This window comes from Salvelinus alpinus, chromosome 1 (genome assembly GCF_045679555.1).
Source record: "Salvelinus alpinus chromosome 1, SLU_Salpinus.1, whole genome shotgun sequence".
Taxonomy (NCBI): domain Eukaryota; kingdom Metazoa; phylum Chordata; class Actinopteri; order Salmoniformes; family Salmonidae; genus Salvelinus; species Salvelinus alpinus.
This window is the reverse complement of record NC_092086.1, coordinates 67,328,871-67,349,769: the sequence shown is the minus strand read 5'-3', so window position 1 is coordinate 67,349,769 and position 20,899 is coordinate 67,328,871. Positions and strand designations below refer to the sequence as shown.

General features: G+C 42.3%; 1 protein-coding gene across 4 annotated transcripts in view; it reads right to left on the bottom strand.

Annotated features, from left to right (window-relative positions):
- Positions 1–20,899, bottom strand: part of LOC139583806 (septin-8-A-like) — a 43,371-nt gene that overhangs the window by 3,208 nt on the left and 19,264 nt on the right. For 2 of the 4 annotated variants that reach the window (XM_071415299.1, XM_071415310.1), the window contains exons 7-9: positions 19,446–19,614; positions 19,106–19,238; positions 17,297–17,460 (exon numbers count right to left, since the gene is read on the bottom strand). In XM_071415299.1, the coding sequence (XP_071271400.1) occupies positions 17,297–17,460; positions 19,106–19,238; positions 19,446–19,614 (466 nt within the window). The other 2 variants (XM_071415329.1, XM_071415320.1) reach the window with 2 other exon arrangements.

Genomic DNA, 20,899 nt, shown 5'->3' with positions numbered 1-20,899 from the left:
TGAGGACCAAGAATACCTTATCAGGAACTTGGTATTGCCTCTTCCATGACCTATTCAGCACTTTGATATTTAGAGGAGCTTTTTATATACATATCATTTTATAATTATATTTTTTACTTTGTTGTACTAAAACATGTTTGTTCTGTTGACCTTTCAAACAAGTTAATCACTATAGCTACTTTTACAAAAATGCTTTGATTACAAATGACAGTGCTGCAAAGACATGTCATTCTTTCATTTTAAAGCTAGTCACATCTCAATGTGTGGAACTGTTATAACGTGCCTCTTTTCTTACCACATTGAACTGAAGTATTGTAGTGCTTTCAACTGTGAAATACATTTTTTTTTGTCAAGTTATAACGTAAATCATGTTCCGTCGTGAAAAGTGATAATCTCTTTGGTTGTCAGAAAAGGCAGCTATGTTACTGTTATGTTATCTCCAGAATAAAAGCTATGACAAACATTCAATTTCATGACCACTATCTCTTCTTTGTAACTGAAACAATAACAAGATCTATGAGTTTTCAATAAGCATGTATCCATCCCTAACTACCCATCATAACCTTAAAGTTTTATGTAGACACTTTGGAAAAAGAATGTATTCTATACACATTCTATTAAGACTGCTGTTTCAATTGTTCCTGGTAAATGGATGACAGCTCTCTGTTCTACTTCGGGTTGGTTCAAGACCACAATGTACAAGCCTTTTGTAAACCATGTGGTGGGGGAGAACACACACAGCGACTTCCTCTTTCACTCTTGTTTACTTCTGAATAGCAGAGGGTTATACTTTTTACTGTAGGGCTAAAATGGGCTCCCTCCATTTTGTTCTATTGGTCTACAACTTATATAATTAGTGTACAGATGCCAGATCTTAACTTAAATCACTCTCGTTGCAGATCATTTTCCTGATGCATCAGGAAATTAAAATGAGCAGTTCTCCATTCAGAGGCAGTCAAAGTCCTTAAGATCATGGCTCGCTATCTTAGGGTGATTTAACATACACTACATGGCCAACAGTATGTGGACAAGTGCTTGTCAAACATATTCCAAAATCATAGGCATTAATATGGCATTGGTCCACCCTTTGCTGCTATAACAGCCTTGACTCTTCTGGGAAGGCTTTCCACTAAATGTTGGAACATTGCTGCAGGAACTTGCTTCCATTCAGCCACAAGAGCATTAGTGAGGTCGGGCACTGATGTTGGGCAATTAGGACTGGCTCGCAGTTGGCATTCTAATTCCTCCCAAAGGTGTCCGACAGGGTTGAGGTCAGGGCTCTGTGGAGGCCAGTCAACTTCTTCCACACCGATCGACAAACCATTTCTGTTTGGACCTCGCATTGTGCACGGCGGGGGCATTGTCATGCTGGAACTGGAAAGGGCCTTCTCCAAACTGTTGCCACAAAGTTCAAATCAAATCACATTTTATTGGTTGCATAAACGTTGAGCAGATGTTATTGCAGGTGTAACGAAATGCTTGTGTTCCTTGCTCCAACAGTGCAGTAATATAACATCTAAAAAGTAAAAGAATGGAATTAAGAAATATAGAAATATTAAGAGGAGCAAGTAGTCCGTAGTAGAAATACAATACCAGTCAAAAGTTTGGACATACCAACTCATTCAAGAGTTATCCTTTATGTTGACTATTTTCTACAATGTAGAATAATAGTGAAGACATCAAAACTATGAAATAACACATATGGAATCATGCAGGAACAAAAAAAGTGTTCATCACTAATATATTTTATATTCTTCAAAGTAGCCACCCTTCACCTTGATTACAGTTTTGCACACTCTTGGCATTCTCTCAACCAGCTTCACGAGGAATGCTTTTCCAACAGTCTTGAAGGAGTTCACACAAACTACCAGTCAAAAGTTTTAGAACACCTACTCATTCAAGGGTTTGTTTTTATTTTTTACTATTTTCTACATTGTAGAATAATAGTGAAGACATCAAAACTATGAAATAACACATATGTAATCATGTAGTCACCAAAAAAGTGTTAAACAAATCACAAATATATTTTATATTTGAGATTCTTCTAAGTAGCCACCCTTTTACTTGATGACAGCTTTGCACACATGGCATTCTCTCAACCAGCTTCACCTGGAATGCTTTTCAAACAGTCTTGAAGGAGTTCCCACTTTTGCTGAGCACTTGTTGGCTGCTTTTCCTTCACTCTGCGGTCCAACTCATCCCAAACCATCTCAATTTGGTTGAGGTCGGGGGATTGTGGAGGCCAGGTCAACTTATGCAGCACTCCATCACTCTCCTTCTTTGTAAAATAGCCCTTACACAACCTGGAGATGTGTAGGGACATTGTCCTATTGAAAAACAAATGATAGTCCCACTAAGCCCATACCAGATGGGATGGCGTATCGCTTATAAATAAATCACAGACAGAGTCACCAGCAAAGCACCCCCGCACCCCTCCTCCTCCATGTTTTACGGTGGGAAATACACATGTGGAGGTCATCCGTTCACCCACACACGTCTCACAAAGACACGGCAGTTGGAACCAAAAATCTCAAATTTGGACTTCAAACCAAAGGAAAAATGTCCACTGGTCTAATGTCCATTGCTCGTGTTTCTTGGCCCAAGCAAGTCTCTTCTTATTTTTTATTTTTTTATTTTTTTTATTTCACCTTTATTTAACCAGGTAGGCTAGTTGAGAACAAGTTCTCATTTGCAACTGCGACCTGGCCAAGATAAAGCATAGCAGTGTGAACAGACAACACAGAGTTACACATGGAGTAAACAATAAACAAGTCAATAACATGGTAGAAAAAAAGAGAATCTATATACAATGTGTGCAAAAGGCATGAGGTAGGCAATAAATCGAATAATTACAATTTAGCAGATTAACACTGGAGTGATAAATCATCAGATGATCATGTGCAAGAAGAGATACTGGTGTGCAAAAGAGCAGAAAAGTAAATAAATAAAAGCAGTATGGGGGGTGAGGTAGGTAAATTGGGTGGGTAGTTTACAGATGGACTATGTACAGCTGCAGCGATCGGTTAGCTGCTCGGATAGCAGATTTTTAAAGTTGTTGAGGGAGATAAAAGTCTCCAACTTCAGAGATTTTTGCAATTCGTTCCAGTCGCAGGCAGCAGAGAACTGGAAGGAAAGGCGTCCAAATGAGGTTTTAGCTTTAGGGATGATCAGTGAGATACACCTGCTGGAGCGCGTGCTGCGGGTGGGTGTAGCCATCGTGACCAGTGAACTGAGATAAGGCGGCACTTTACCTAGCATAGCCTTGTAGATGACCTGGAGCCAGTGGGTCTGACGACGAACATGTAGCGAGGGCCAGCCGACTAGGGCATACAGGTCGCAGTGGTGGGTCGTATAAGGTGCTTTAGTAACAAAACGAATGGCACTGTGATAAACTGCATCCAGTTTGCTGAGTAGAGTGTTGGAAGCTATTTTGTAGATGACATCGCCGAAGTCGAGGATCGGTAGGATAGTCAGTTTTACTAGGGTAAGTTTGGCGGCGTGAGTGAAGGAGGCTTTGTTGCGGAATAGAAAGCCGATTCTTGATTTGATTTTGGATTGGAGATGTTTGATATGAGTCTGGAAGGAGAGTTTGCAGTCTAGCCAGACACCTAGGTACTTATAGATGTCCACATATTCTAGGTCGGAACCGTCCAGGGTGGTGATGCTAGTCGGGCGTGCGGGTGCAGGCAGCGAACGGTTGAAAAGCATGCATTTGGTTTTACTAGCGTTTAAGAGCAGTTGGAGGCCACGGAAGGAGTGTTGTATGGCATTGAAGCTCGTTTGGAGGTTAGATAGCACAGTGTCCAAGGAAGGGCCGGAAGTATATAGAATGGTGTCGTCTGCGTAGAGGTGGATCAGGGAATCGCCCGCAGCAAGAGCAACATCATTGATGTATACAGAGAAAAGAGTCGGCCCGAGAATTGAACCCTGTGGTACCCCCATAGAGACTGCCAGAGGACCGGACAACATGCCCTCCGATTTGACACACTGAACTCTGTCTGCAAAGTAGTTGGTGAACCAGGCAAGGCAGTCATTAGAAAAACCGAGGCTACTGAGTCTGCCGATAAGAATATGGTGATTGACAGAGTCGAAAGCCTTGGCCAGGTCGATGAAGACGGCTGCACAGTAATGTCTTTTATCGATGGCGGTTATGATGTCGTTTAGTACCTTGAGCGTGGCTGAGGTGCACCCGTGACCGGCTCGGAAACCGGATTGCACAGCGGAGAAGGTACGGTGGGATTCGAGATGGTCAGTGATCTGTTTGTTGACTTGGCTTTCGAAGACCTTAGATAGGCAGGGCAGGATGGATATAGGTCTGTAACAGTTTGGGTCCAGGGTGTCTCCCCCTTTGAAGAGGGGGATGACCGCGGCAGCTTTCCAATCCTTGGGGATCTCAGATGATACGAAGGAGAGGTTGAACAGGCTGGTAATAGGGGGTGCGACAATGGCGGCGGACAGTTTCAGAAATAGGGGGTCCAGATTGTCAAGCCCAGCTGATTTGTATGGGTCCAGGTTTTCCAGCTCTTTCAGAACATCTGCTATCTGGATTTGGGTAAAGGAGAAGCTGGGGAGGCTTGGGCGAGTAGCAGCGGGGGGGGCGGGGCTGTTGGCCAAGGTTGGAGTCGCCAGGAGGAAGGCATGGCCAGCCATTGAGAAATGCTTGTTGAAGTCTTCGATTATCACGGATTTATCGGTGGTGACCGTGTTACCTAGCCTCAGTGCAGTGGGCAGCTGGGAGGAGGTGCTCTTGTTCTCCATGGACTTTACAGTATCCCAGAACTTTTTGGAGTTAGAGCTACAGGATGCGAATTTCTGCTTGAAAAAGCTGGCCTTTGCTTTCCTGACTGACTGCGTGTATTGGTTCCTGACTTCCCTGAACAGTTGCATATCGCGGGGGCTCTTCGATGCTATTGCAGTTCGCCACAGGATGTTTTTGTGCTGGTCGAGGGCAGTCAGGTCTGGAGTGAACCAAGGGCTATATCTGTTCTTGGTTCTGCATTTTTTGAACGGAGCATGCTTGTCTAATATGGTGAGGAAGTAACATTTAAAGAATGACCAGGCATCCTCAACTGACGGGATGAGGTCAATATCCTTCCAGGGTACCCGGGCCAGGTCGATTAGAAAGGCCTGCTCGCAGAAGTGTTTTAGGGAGCGTTTGACAGTGATGAGGGGTGGTCGTTTGACCGCGGACCCGTGGCGGATACAGGCAATGAGGCAGTGATCGCTGAGATCTTGATTGAAGACAGCAGAGGTGTATTTGGAGGGCAGGTTGGTCAGGATAATGTCTATTAGGGTGCCCATGTTTACGGATTTAGGGTTGTACCTGGTGGGTTCCTTGATGATTTGTGTGAGATTGAGGGCATCAAGCTTGGATTGTAGGACTGCGGGGGTGTTAAGCATATCCCAGTTTAGGTCACCTAACAGAACAAACTCTGAAGCTAGATGGGGAGCGATCAATTCACAGATGGTGTCCAGGGCACAGCTGGGAGCTGAGGGGGGTCGGTAGCAGGCGGCAACAGTGAGAGACTTATTTCTGGAGAGATTAATTTTTAAAATTAGAAGTTCGAACTGTTTGGGCATAGACCTTATTATTGGTGTCCTTTAGTAGTAGTTCCTTTGCAGCAATTTGACCATGAAGGCCTGATTCACACAGTCTTCTCTGAACTGTTGATGTTGAGATATGTCTGTTACTTGAACTCTGTGAAGCATTTATTTGGGCTGCAATCTGAGGAGCAGTCAACTCAAATGAACTTATCCTCTGCAGCAGAGGTAACTCTGGGTCTTCCTTTCCTGTGGTGGTCCTGATGAAAGCCATTTTCATCATAGCGCTTGATGGTTTTTGTGACTGCACTTGAAGAAACATTCAAAGTTCTTGAAATGTTCCGCATTGACTGAACTTCATGTCTTAAAGTAATGATGGCTTGTCGTTTCTCTTTGTTTGTTTGAGCTGTTCTTGCCATAATATGGACTTATACCAAATAGGGCTATCTTCTGTATCCCACCCCTACCTTGTCACAACAACTAATTTGCTCAAACACATTAAGGAAAGAAATTCCCCAAATTAACTTTTAACAAGGCACACCTGTTAACTGAAATGAAGCTGGTTGAGAGAATGCCAAGAGTGTGCATAGCTGTCATCAAGGCAAAGGGTGGCTACTTTGAAGAATGTCAAATGTATTTGGATTTATTTTACACTTTTTTGGTTACTACATGATTCCATATGTGTTACGTCATAGTTTTGATGTCTTCACTATTATTCTGTAATGTAGAAAATAGTAAAAATAAAGAAAAACCCTTGAATGAGTAGGTGTGTCCAATCTTTTTACTGGATAGATATATATATCTATATATTTACAAATAAAATCAAATTTATTTGTCACATACACATGGTTAGCAGATGTTAATGCGAGTGTAGCGAAATGCTTGTGCTTCTAGTTCCGACAATGCAGCAATAACCGTACATACATACACTGTATGTGGGATGTATAGACATTATGGACAGTATGTGGATACAATATAGTATATCTGAAGAAAACATGGATAGAATAGTGTATGTACAGCAATAGTTGAATAGGATGGACTTGACTAGAATACAGCATATTCAGGGCATTCAGAAACTATTCAGACCCCTTCATTTTTTCCACAGTTACGTTACAGCTTTATTCTAAAATTGATTCAATTATCATTCTTTCCTCCTCAACCTACACACAATACCCCATAATGACAAGAGAAATCAGGTTTTTGACATTTTTGCAAATGTATAAAACCTTCAAAAACATAAATACCTTATTTACTTAAGTATTCAGACACTTTTCTGAGGGACTCAAAATTGAGCTCAGGTGCATCTGGTTTCCATTGATCATCCTTGAGATGTTTCTACAACTTGATTTTAGTCCACCTGTGGTCAATTCAATTGATTAGACATTATTTGGACAGGCACACACCTGTCTGTGTAAGGTCCCACAGTTGACAGTGCATGTCAGAGCATAAACCAAGCCATGAGGTCGAAAAAATTGTTCATAGAGCTCAGAGGCAGGATTGTGTCGAGGCCCAGATCTGGGGAAGGGTACCAAAAAATGTCTGCAGCATTGAAGGTCCCCAAGAACACAGTGACCTCCATCATTCTTAAATGGAAGAAGTTTGGAACCACCAAGACTCTTCCTAGAGCTGACTGCCCGGCCAAACTGAGCAAATCGGGGGAGATCGGACTTGGTCAGAAGGACAACCATCTCTGCAGCACTCCACCAAATCAGGCCTTTATGGGAGAGTGGCCAGACGGGAGCCACTCCTCAGTAAAAGGCCCACTTGGAGTTTGCCAAAAGGCACCTAAAAGACTCAGATCATGATGTAACCAAGATTAAACTCTTTGGTCTGAATGCCAAGCGTCACGTCTGGAGGAAACCAGGCACCGCTCATTACCTGGCCAATACCATCCCTACGGTGAAGCATGGTGGTGGCAGGATCACCGGCAGGGACTGGGAGAATCGTAAGGATCAAGGGAGAGATGAACGGAGCAAAGTACAGAGAGATCCTTGATGAAAACCTGCTCCAGAGCGCTCAGGAACTCGACTGGGGCGAAGGTTCACCTTCCAACTGGACAACAACCCTAAGCACACAGCCAAGACAACACAGGAGTGGCTTCGGGACAAGTCTGTGAATGTACTTGAATGACCCAGCCAGAGCCCAGACTTGAACACGATCAAACATCTCTGGAGAGACATGAAAATAGCTGTGCAGCGACGCTCCCCGTCCAACCTGACAGAGCTTGAGAGGATCTGCAGAGAAGAATGGGAAAATCTTCCCAAATACAGGTGTGCCAAGCTTGTAGTCATTCCCAAGAAGAATCGCTGCCAAGGGTGCTTCAAAAAAATTCTGAGTAAAGGGTCTGAATACGTACAGTTGAAGTCGGAAGTTTACATACACTTAGGTTGACACTTAAGTTGTCATTAAAACTAGTTTTTCAACCACTCCACACTTTTCTTGTTAAACTATAGTTTTGGCAAGTCGGTTAGGACATCTACTTTGTGCATGACACAAGTAATTTTTGCAACAATTGTTTACAGACAGATTATTTCACTTATAACTCACTGTATCACAATTCCAGTGGGTCAGAAGTTTGGAAAACAGCTTGGAAGATTCCAGAAAATTATGTCATGGCTTTAGAAGCTTCTGATTGACTCAAACGATGTCAATTAGCCTATTGGAGGTGTACCTGTGGATGTATTTCAAGGCCTACCTTCAAACTCAGTGACTCTGCTTGACATCATAGGAAAATCAAAATAAATTCAACCAAGACCTCAGAAAAGAATTTGTAGACCTCCACAAGTCTGATTCATCCTTGGAAGCAATTTCCAAATGCCTGAAGGTACCACGTTTATCTGTACAAACAATAGTACGCAAGTATAAACATCATGGGACCACGCAGCTGTCATACGGCTCAGGAAGGAGACGCATTCTGTCTCCTAGAGATGAGCGTACTTTGGTGCGAAAAGTGCAAATCAATCCCAGAACAACAGCAAAGGACCTTGTGAAGATACTGGAGGAAACGGGTATGAAAGTATCTATATCCACATATCCTATATCGACATAACCTGAAAGGCCTCTCAGCAAGGAAGAAGCCACTTCCAAAACCGCCATAAAAAAGCCAGACTACGGTTTGCAACTTCACATGGGGACAAAGATCGTACTTTTTGGAGAAATGTCCTCTGGTCTGATGAAACAAAAATAGAACTGTTTGGCCATAATGACCATCGTTATGTTTGGAGGAAAAAGGGGGAGGCTTGCAAGCTGAAGAACACCATCCCAACCATGAAGCACGGGGGTGGCAGCATCATATTGTCGGGGTGCTTCGCTGCAGGAGGGACTGGTGCACTTCACAAAATAGATGGCATCATGAGGGAGGGAAATTATGTGGATATATTGACGCAACATCTCAAGACATCAGTCAGGAAGATAAAGCTTGGTTGCAAATGGACAATGACCCCAAGCATACTTCCAAAGTTGTGGCAAAATGGCTTAAGAACAACAAAGTCAAGGTATTGGAGTGGCCATCACAAAGCCCTGACCTCAATCCTATAGAAAATTTGTGGGCAGAACTGAAAAAGTGTGTGCGAGCAAGGAGGCCTACAAACCTGACTCAGTTACACCAGCTCTGTCAGGAGGAATGCGCCAACATTCACCCAACTTATTGTGGGAAGCTTGTTGAAGGCTACCCGAAACATTTGACCCAAGTTAAACAATTTTAAAGGCAATGCTACCAAATACTAATTGAGTGTATGTAAACTTCTGACCCACTGGGAATGTGATGAAAGAAATAAAACCTGAAATAAATCATTCTCTCTACTATTATTCTGACATTTCACACTTTTTAAATAAAGTGGTGATCCTAACTGACCTAAAAACAGGGAATTTTTACTAGGATTAAATGTCAGGAATTGTGAAAAACGGCATTTAAATGTATTTGGCTAAGGTGTATGTAAACTTCAACTGTAAATGTGAGAGTATTATTTTTAATACATTTGCAAAAATGTCTAAAACCTGTTTTTGTTTTGTCATTATGGGGTATTGTGTGTAGATTGACGAGTGGGGGGGGTGAAACAATTTAATCCATTTTAGAATAAGGCTGTAACATAACAAAATGTGGGAAAAGTGAAGGGGTCTGAATTCACTGTACATATGAAATGGGTAAAACAAAGGAAATTACCGCACACTGCTGCTCATGCTCCCAGGTGATATTTATTAACAACGTTTCAACCCTTAGGTCTTCATCAGGCATCCATATCCCAGGTGGGGATGGAAGGTCCTATATATAGGGGCAGTACTCAGTGACATCGCATTCTTTTCTGTTTTCCATGAGTTTGCCTACAACTCCAGCACCTGCGGAACGTACCTGGATGTGCGTATGTTCTTCAGCTTTTGTACTAAAACAGTATGTACACATTATTCAAGTGACCAGTGTTCCATGTCTATCTACACAGGGCAGCAGGGCTAAGTAACCCGGAGGTAGCTTAGTCTCGTGTAGGAGACTGCCGCCCAGCTCCCCCGGGACTGCGGCGCAGAGTAGAAGAAAATATCTGCGCATGGCGAGAAGCTCGAGATTTGCCCATGGAGATAACAGGGAAAATTCTAGAAAGTTGAGTGAAGTTAACACTATCAACGTTTCCATTTACTGTGCCAATTGTGATCGAATCAACGCAATATTAGCCACTCTCAATGCAACATACCGAAACAAAACGAACTATGCAAGAGATTTTGTTGTAGGAAGAACGCATCGGGGTAGGATTCTATTGCGCAAGACTCGGTATTTTGAGACAGGCTTAAATAAGCTAAGTAGTCAATAGGCAGAGGGTAGAATAATTTCTGATTCTCTGTAATAATGGTAAGGGAATAATAATGCATTTTATTTTGTAAATTGGTTTCTTGCATCAAACATTTGTCACTTTGTATGAAGGACAAGTTGATAAACAGGTTAATGTCAAGCCCTGCATATTGTTTTTCCAAAGTCTCATGGAATGTAGGCCTACATTGAACACCACACATTGGCTGTTACTGTAGGCTGAATGATAGAACAGCCATTTCCATGTTAAAATGTTATGGGATGCATTTTCTCCATTGGTTTTAATGGTAGGCCACTCTGGTAGGCCTACATTATGATCAAATAGCCACAGTAGCCTATGGCCACTGTTAAAACAAACGTAAAGCGAAAACATTGCTAGTGACAGTGACTAAATTCAGGGTAGGAAAGGGGGGTACCTAGTCAGTTGTCCAACAAATGTGTCTTCCGCATTTAACCCAACCCCTCTGAATAAGAGCGGTGTGGGGGGCTGCCATAATCGACATCCACGTCTCCGGGCCCGGGGAACAGTGGGTTGCTCAGGGGCAGAACGACAGATTTTTACCTGGTCAGCTCGGGGATTTAATCCAGTAACCGGAAGGTTAACGCTCTAACCACTAGGCTACCTGCCGCCTGGGTGGAGGCCGGCTAATGATGGCTATTTAATAGTCTGATGGTATCGGCCTCCCGAGTGGTCTAAGGCACTGCATTGCAGTGTTAGCTGTGCCACTAGAGATTCTGGGTTCGAGTCCAGGCTCTGTTGCAGCTGGCCGCGACCGGGAGACCCTTGGGGCGGCGCACAATTGGCCCAGCGTCGTCCGGGTTAGGGGAGGGTTTGGCCGGCAGGGATGTCCTTGTCCCATCGCACACTAGTGACTCCTGTGGCGGGCCAGGCGCAGTGCACGCTGACACGGTTGCCAGGTGCACGGTGTTTCCTCCGACACATCGGTGTGGCTGTCTTCCAGGTAAATTGGGTATTGTGTCAAGAAGCGGTGCAGGTTGGTTAGGTTGTGTTTCGGAGGACGCACGGCTCTTGACCTTCGCCTCTCCTGAGTCCGTATGGGAGTTACAGTGATGCGACAAGACTGTAACTACCAATTGGCTACCACAAAATTGGGGAGAAAACGGGATAAAAAAAGAGAAAAAAATTGTCTGGTCTTGAGATAGCTGTTTTTCTGTCTCTCTATCCAAGCTTTGATGCACCTGTACTGACCGTGCCTTCTGGATGATAGCTGGGTGAATAGGCCGTGGCTGAGGTCCTTGATGATCTTGTTGGAACAGAATCGTCTAGAATGTCATTGTATAGTGTTAAGATTTCCCTTCACTGGATCTAAGAGGCCTAGCACGTACCATGGTGATCTTAGTGTGGCTGCTCGGCCATGGAAACAAATTTCATGGGTTCTTGTACTGACATTGCTTCCAGAGGCAGTTTGGAACTCAGTGAGTGTTGAAACCGAGGAGACAATTTTTACACACCTCAGCACTCGGCGGTCCTGTCCTGTGAGCTTGTGTGGCCTAGCACTTTGCGACTGAGCTGTTGTTGCTCCTAGACGTTTCCACTTGAAAGACTTTGGTTGCAAGCAGGACTAAGGCAGAGAGGAAGAGGCGAAGTGAGAGGGGTCATTCTCGCCAAAATAAGCCCAATGTGTTTAATATGCGGCTGCTCGCCCACGTTTTATAGTTATACTATGTATAATTTTCAGAGGTGGGTAGAGTACTGAAAATCTGTACTTAAGTAAAAGTACTGTCACTTAATTGTAATTTTCTCAAGTAAAATTTGACTCCTTAAACTACTCAAATAACAGTAAAAAGTATCCGGTCAGAAAACAACTTAACTAGGGGGCGGCAGGTAGACTAGTGGTTAGAGCGTTGGACTAGTAACTGAAAGGTTGCAGGATCGAATCCCCGAGCTGACAAGGTAAAACTCTGTTGTTCTGCCCCTGAACAAGGCAGTTAACCCACTGTTACTAGGCCGTCACTGAAAATAAGACTTTGTTCTTAACTGGCTTGCCTAGTTAAATAAAGGTAAAATAAATAAAAACTACTAGTTACATGAGTTTTTTTATTTTTATTTTTTACACCTCATGGTAAACTGTGAAAGCAAACCAAAAGGACAACTTAGATTAATGTCAAATCAATTGCACTATCATTAAAGCCTGACAGCACCATCTTACAGATGTCCCCCAGCACAGGTACTCTCCCATGAAGACTGACATTAAACAAAGTCTGTAGGCTGTACAGTTTCAATTATGATAATTCAGTATTGACTTAATCTATCAATGTGCACAATTTCATAATGGCACTCCAGACATTGGAATGAATACATTTCACAATATCATTTGAGGTATGTTATGGTGAATGCATACTAAAAAGATTTACACCAAGTGTGATGTAAAATGTTTCACTCATAATGAATAGGTAAGTGTTACAACAGTCAATACCGATTTTTTTCACCATTTGTTACCACTATGCAAATTAGACATTTTCACCATGGAATGAAATTGAGGTCAAGTATTTTTTTTTGCCTTTTCCTAACCTGCTATGAAATGTATCCTCATCTTCCGAACATCTCCTTTCCACTGAGGGGTATTTTCTTTTCTTGAGAGAGCAAGAGTCAGAAATGCGTGGGAGGATGCTGAGCTGAACTGACCTGTTGATCCAGCTAACATTAGCTACTTACATGGTTGACACAGCTAGCTAGCTTAGACAGTTTATTTAGTGGCAACCTAATATGATAGCTACTGCCACACACATCTGATTAATCTATTCAAGCTTTGTGCCAATGGCAAGGTGGCTAGTTGGCTAACTAACAGATCATATGAGCTAAAAACAGGAGATTCAACTTTTTGTCAGATTCTGGGTTTGCCAAAGCTAGCTAAGTAGCCATTTGATTTGTACTTGTCCTCAAAACACAATTAACAGTAGAATATCTTAGAAATGCAAGATTATTTTCCTCCTACAACGAATTGGGTCATATTAAGATCCGACATCTGTACATTATAAACTGGTTAAACGTAATTAGAGCAGTAAAAATAAATGTTTTGTCATACCCATGGTATACGGTCTGAAATGCCACAGCTTTCAGGGCTCGAACCCCCAAGTTTATAAAATCAAATCATGGGATAGGGAGACATCCAATGCGATGGTTGCATTTATTTTCAATGAGAACGAGTACTTCTAGTCTTTCGACGTAAACATTTCTATTGTGAGTCCAGGCCTCTATTAGTTGCTGCATTGTATATGGGCCGTGTAGACGGACACCACTCACATACTCACGTCAATGGCTTACGGTACATCACAATTAGACAACATACAGTATTCTGTGCTTTATCATATACATTTTGCATATCTGCATTTGAATAAAGCCAAGTAAGCTCTGAAAATATTCACATACAGGTTTCTGGATTAACATAAAACAGCACCAGAATTGATTTCATATTTTTTAATATTTAGTACTAGTATACTTGATGGTACCTACATATAACGGTTTGCAAAAATATAAATATACAGGTACTGTACTTAGTTACGTTATTGCTATGCATGATTAAGGTATGGCCTAGTTTGGCTCAGAATTCAGACCCCACTCTATGAGGTGTACGGCCATTGTCTTATGTCAGATAGCGTAACGAAATGTCTACACTGTCGGTTGAATGTCACGTAGGAGTGACGCCACCTGATGTAAGACAATGGTGTTTGGCTGGTGAGGAGTCGAGTCCACCTACACTACCAGTAAATGCTTATCCAATAACATTACATTAACTGACAATATGGGAGAACAAGGTAACAACACAAGTTAGTACCAAATAACAGTGAAGTTGAAAGTCCATGATTTGTTGTGCCTTCTGTTATAAATCAGTGATGGTGAGCAAAACACATCAGTAAGTCTCAAACTAGAAAAATAACAAAATGTATAAAAAACATGTTCCAAATTATAACATTAATGATCCTAAAGAAGGGAATGGCCACTGTCAGCAAGTTAGCTCTCTCGGTCTCCTGTCCCATCAGGGTCATTGGTCCATGTGCACAATGTCATGAAGGAATGTCAAAAAACAAACGTTGACGTCACTATGATGATGGAAGACAAATCCACGGTCGGCTTGGCATACTGGGCCCATACATTAACTGAAAGAAAATGACAAAGAAAATGACCACAAATGACAAAATAAAGTGAATGGAGACACACTGTGGGGTGAAATAATGCAAATCATATACATTCCACATTCACATTCTTTCAGAAAAATGTATGACTTCATGAAGATGAAGTATAATGAAGGTGAAAGAGAATAGACAGAAAAAAGAAAAAAAATAAGGTCAGAAAATGTGTGGATTGTGCCTCAGAGAATCATTATAATGTCAGTACAGAATAATTAATTAATGAGTGATAATTATCAGAGCTGTCAGGGGAGGGAGCCCTTCAACTCCATTTTGAAGACCACTCATGATAAATGCCAGTGTAAATGTAAAGTTCTAACAAAAAAAACTGTCATGAAGAGATTGAAATGTACACAACAGTTACCGGGAGGAAAATGGGGGAGGGTCATGCTTTTCAATTTCAGTCAGGGGGAGGGTTTAATATGTTTTTTTTATTTAGTCTAGGGGAGGGTCATGTAATTTGTAAATCGATGAAATGTCACATGCTCAGGGTTTGACAATTAGTTGCTTATTATAGTATCTCATGTGTGCCCGATGCTGCCCCTCATCCCTGATTCTCTGCTGGGTGCGCAATATCAAGTGCGCCTAGTGTGGTCTCAATCAAATGATCCATGGCCTAGGCTATATAACAAGCATGCTGGAAGAAGCACAGGACAAAGTTCTATTTTTAAGAAAATGTACATCGAGTTTTTGCACTGCTGGGATGAGATTTTATATATATATATATATATATAAACAACTAGGCTACACTGCATTACACACTGCAATGGATAGGCGTTCCCATTCATGGTTTGACTGACATTCAAAGGGAGCGCTACAACTTTATATAGCCGAGAAGCAGTGGTGTAGTGTTATTTTCTTTTTTAGGTGAGAGCAAAATAAATAATTCAATGACAATCATTTCTCAGATCAAAGTTTGTACCCACAGATTGAATATTTAAATGATAATGCCCGAGAAGCCGGTGTTTGGAGTATATATTAACGCTGGCGCCGAGGGCCGGTGTTATCATATTATCCACTAGATGGAGACTGCAGAAGCTAAAAAAAGGTTATGTGACTGCCTCACATAGAACCTGTCTCTCTCTTTATTTGGATACATCCATAACAAATGAGCTAATGATGCGCAATTTCACCTGGCATAGAAAATGTGCTCTCTCGCAGGACACCGTTGTTCAGAAGAGTTAACAACAACAGTCACTTCATACAAGCTTGAAAGACTGCAAACTAGCTGCACTTAGTTTTGTTTGACCTGTTTTCTATTGACATTTCTTTGTATATATCCTTGAAAATGTATGCTGATTCATGATTTGATGATGTCTCATCCCAACACGTTCATTACTATGCGACAGCTGGAGATCGAATTTGAATATTGAAACAAGGCTGCAAATGTCAGAGACAGACAGCATGGTTTATACAAATCTCCACTGTTAAACTAAATGTTAGTCTAAAAGAAATGAGAGATAATGTCTAGATGCTTTTTATAATGGAGATAACGTTTATAAATTGCCTGGCTGGGCTGACTAGACAGTGGATTGCCAGTCCGATGGAACAGAGTAAATAGTCATTTTAACATCATAGATTCAGCCGGTGGTAGCTTGTGGAATAGACACTGGCTGGAATGCGGTTTTAACCAACCAGCATTCTGGATTAATCCCACCCGTTGTATAAAATAATAAGTGATGAGTAGGTCTATCAGATGTAGGCAACATCTTGATGAGGGTTATTTTGAGCGCCCTTTGAACCGTGGTGCTGAATGGATAGCAGTGGTCACGTATCATTCTAAGTTCCACTGCGCAAGGGGGTCCGTGGAGTTTTATGAACATCAAGGCAGACACACAAAAAATGTGGATCCTAGATCTTGTTGGTGTGATAAGGTTCGTGGGTTGGATCAGTTTGTCTGCATATGCAGTAGTGGTGGTACTCGGATAGTAGGGCGAGTTCAAGTGTGTCATACAAGACTGTTGATGACAGCCGTTTTAGAAACCCCTTGTAGAGATGTCTGTGGCTGTTCCTGTTATGTTGGACTTGGCCCGCTTAAAGTGGTCACGCCTCCGACCTACGGGCATCTGCACAATAGCAAAAAAATGCAATTAAAATTAAAGAGGCTACGGCCTCAGTGTTCATAGTAAACGCGCGATAGAAGTTGCCCCAAATTTTACAACATACATGTTTGCACTCCAGAAATGACCAGAAGTGTGCACAGTGCCACATTTTTTCAAGCGCTCAGAGAGGGTCGAGTAAAAATATATTTTACTGAGGAAAGGACCATCCATTTTAATTTCAGAGAGTTACAATTTTTTTCCCAGGTATGCCTCATAAATAACGTACAATCCCTAATGTAGTGAAAACCCAAGCACTACCTCAGGAACTATGAAATATGTCAGACTAACCACAAAATGGATGAACGGTTTCACTAATAACTGCCAACGCACATATCATCCACTAGATGGAGACTTAAGAAGCTAAAAAAAAAAGTTTCTGTGACTGCCTCACAGAGAACCTGTCTCTCTCCAACTAGGAGCTGCTAAGGTCAGGTATTTTCCATACGTCTGTCTGCTCATATTCATATAACTATTTCAGTGTACAATAAATACAACACCCTGGTATGGAATTTGGGGGGACGGAGGGGAAGGCCCCTCATGATCAGGGTATAAACTCTAAGTCAATCCACTGCTATCTGTGATCTCAATTCAATCCTTTGGAGGAAAAAGGGAGGACAAAAGGACTTTGAAGCTAAACCTAGGGTAAGAGAAGGTAAGGTTTGGGAGGAATAAAGGGAGAGCGAGTGGAAGAGGACAGGAACTTGCTTACTTTTTCTTGTCCTTCTTGAGTGGCTGGGCTAAGGACAACGTCTCAGCTGCCACCTTCCTGCGGTTGAAGGCGTTCATTTCCTCCTCCAGTTCCCGCCTCTTCTCCTCCACCTTCCTCTTCTCCTCCTGGTGCATATGCTTCAGCTGCTCAAATTTGTTGTGCAACTGATTGTGGCAGATAGAGAAGACGTCAGGCCAAGAGATAAAATTTGATTATCTACAATCCAAATATATATCAAAAGGTCAGCACAGGTATAAATATGCAATGTTACAATGTCAACATTCAGTACCAGTCAAACGTTTGGACGCACCTACTCATTCAAGTGTTTTTCTTTATTTTTACTATTGTATAATAATAGTGTAGACACCACAACAATGAAATAACACATATGGAATCATGTATTAACCAAAAAAAAGTGTTAAACAAATCAAAATATATTTTACATTTGAGATTCTTCAAAGTAGCCACCCTTTGCCTTGACAGATTTGCATACTCTTGGCATTCTCTCACCCAGCTTCATGAGGTAGTCACCTGGAATGCATTTCAATTAACATGTGTGCCTTGTTAAGTTAATTTGTGGAATTTCTTTCCTTCTTAATGCGTTTGAGCCAATCAGTTGTGTTGTGACAAGGTAGGGGTGGTATACAGAAGATAGCCCTATTTGGTAAAAGACCAAGTCCATATTATGGCAAGAACAGCTCAAATAAGCAAAGAGAAATGACAGTCCATCATAACTTTAAGACATGAAGGTCTGTCAATGCGGAACATTTCAATAACCTTTCAAGTTTCTTCAAGTGCAGTTGCTATAACCTTCAAGCGCTATGATAAAACTGGCTCTCATGAGGACCGCCACAGGAAAAGAAGACCCAGAGTTACCTCTGCTGCAGAGGATAAGTTCATTAGAGTTATCAGCCTCATAAATTGCAGCCCAAATAAATGCTTCAAATAGTTCAAGTAACAGACACATCTCAACATCAACTGTTCAGAGGAGACTGCGTGAATCAGGCCTTCATTGTCTAACCACTACTAAAAGACATGAAACACGAGCAATGGACATTAGACCGGTGGAAATCTGTCCTTTGGTCTGATGAGTCCAAATTAGAAATTTTAGGTTCCAATCGCCGTGTCTTTGAGACTCAGAGAAGGTGAACGGATGATCTCCGCATGTGTAGTTCACACCGCGAAGCATGGAGGTGGTGGCGTCATGGTGTGGTGGTGCTTTGCTGGTGACACTGTGGTTTATTTAGAATTCAAGGCACACTTAATCAGCATGGCTACCGCTACCATCCCATCTGGTTTGCGCTTAGTAGGACTATTATTTAATTTTCAACAGGACAATGACCCAACACACCTCCAGGTTGTATAAGGGCTATTTGACCAAAAAGGAGAGTGATTGTGCTGCATCAGATGACCTCAACCCAATTGAGATGGTTTGGGATGAGTTGGACTGCAGAGTGAAGGAAAAGCAGCCAACAAGTGCTCAGCGTATGTGGGAACTCCTTCAAGACTGTTAGAAAACCAAAAGCTGGTTGAGAGAATGCCAAGAGTTTTCAAAGCTGTCATCCAGGCAAAGGGTAGCTACTTTGAAGAATCTAAAATGAAATAACACTTTATTGGTTACTACATATTTCCATGTGTTATTTCATAGTTGTGATGTCTTCAATAAATTAAGAAAAACACTTGAAGGAGTAGGTGTCCAAACTTGACAGGTACTGTATGTGCAACAACTGAATCCTCCATAAGACCGCAAACTAATTTCTTTCACCCTCCACCTTCCTCCTCTTTCCCAGCCAGCAGCCACACCCTCACCTCTCTCTCCTTCTCTTTCAGCTCTGCCTCAGTCTCCTTCACTTTGTTGACAAACATCTGTCTCATCTCCTCCTCCTTCTTCTGCAGGTCTCCCATGAACTCTTTCCTCTTGGCTTCGTAGGTCTCCTGGAGGCTGTGGACAGGACAAACAAAGTGGCTTACTACATATCAGACCAACTACAGCTTGGACTAACTCACAAAGGAATTACAGTTTTTAAATCACTCACAAAGCATCTTTACATGCTGAACTCTGGGATTCATTGGTCTGCTTTCTTATAACATACGACTAAACTATTAATTTCAGTGATCGTGTGTTCTGTGATCAGCCTTGCTGCCTCACCTGAACGGCTGACAGTCAGGGTCTGTATCTTTGAATCCCATCTCCTCCAGTTTGCAGCGGCGGTAGAGCTCATAGTGGCGGGCGTGAGTCTGCTCCCTCAGATCCTCCATGTTTACCCTGATCAGCATCTCACGCAGCTTCACAAAGTCACAGTGGCTCTCGTTCTCCACTGGGACGGGACAGCACAGAGACAATGCAATGTCAACGAGATTATGTTACTAACATCTGAGGTCACAGGCACCACCCCTCAACCACGGTCAGTGAATCTACATGAATGATATACAAGTTCAATGGGTCCACGTTGTGGGGCTCCTGCAATTGATTAATGATAAACTAGGTGCTGTAAGACAACTCTCCACTCAGAGTAGGATTAGCATCACATCAACTGAGGAAAGCACAGTACGATTGAGGGGAAAACTTGGGGACATTTGGCAAAAGAGTAGTGTACATTAATTAGGGGAAAAAAAGGACAAAGTTCAGAGGTTATGGTCCACTAACTCTCAGAGTCAGAGTTCTCAGGCATCCAATCGTGTGAGGATTGGAGCAGGAAGCCTTTCCTGCTTTTCACACTGACATAAGTGGGGGAGGATTTGCCCAGAGGAAGGTCATGGACTCCATGGCTACAGTGGGTATACTGCAGGATATAGTGGAAATAAATACTGTATCAACCCCAGCTGTGAGCGCTGTGCTGGATGTAAAGATGTGGTATAAAAAAAAAAGCCAATTAGCACAGCGTTTAGTGTGGAACATGTTCGCTTTCGACATGAAAGTCACTACACCTTCAGTATACAGAGAACGTGAAAATACTATGAGAGAAATGACATACACAGACAAACGACCTCCGGTTTGAAGTCTTTGGAGACGAGAAATGTGGAAGAAAATGGCTGACATCTGGCATCTAACAACCTCTCTGGTAAACTCTCCCCGCTGAGATCCGGGGTGCAATTTGCTGACACCGGGACACCCTGAGTTGCCAGGGCAGGGGAGAATCACATTACACACTCTGCACAGAAATAGTTGGGAGGGAAGAAATACCAGCGGTCTGCCATCTGTCATAGTTGTCTGGGGTTCAGAGATAACAAGAGAGATATCCTGAGGTGAGATTAAAAAAAGCACTAAAAATATTTTTTTAAGTTTGGGAACCCCTGACTTAATCATTTTCTATCTAGCCTATTATTTATCACCCCATTGACTGATGGAAATCCTCTCCTACACTCTAACCTATGAGGCAGGCTTTATAAATAAACCTAAACCACAGTCCTTGAAGGATTGTGGAATGGAAACAACAGGCACAGGATAATAGAGAGAGCGTTCTGAATCAAACTCCCAGCTGGGTTCAAATATTCTCACAACGGTGCTCAGTGACGAGATCAAATTACAGCGTTTAGCCATCCCGGTCGACCACAGCTAAACGTCTGCAAAAACAGCAAACAATGTAGCAGTGTCCCTGTAGT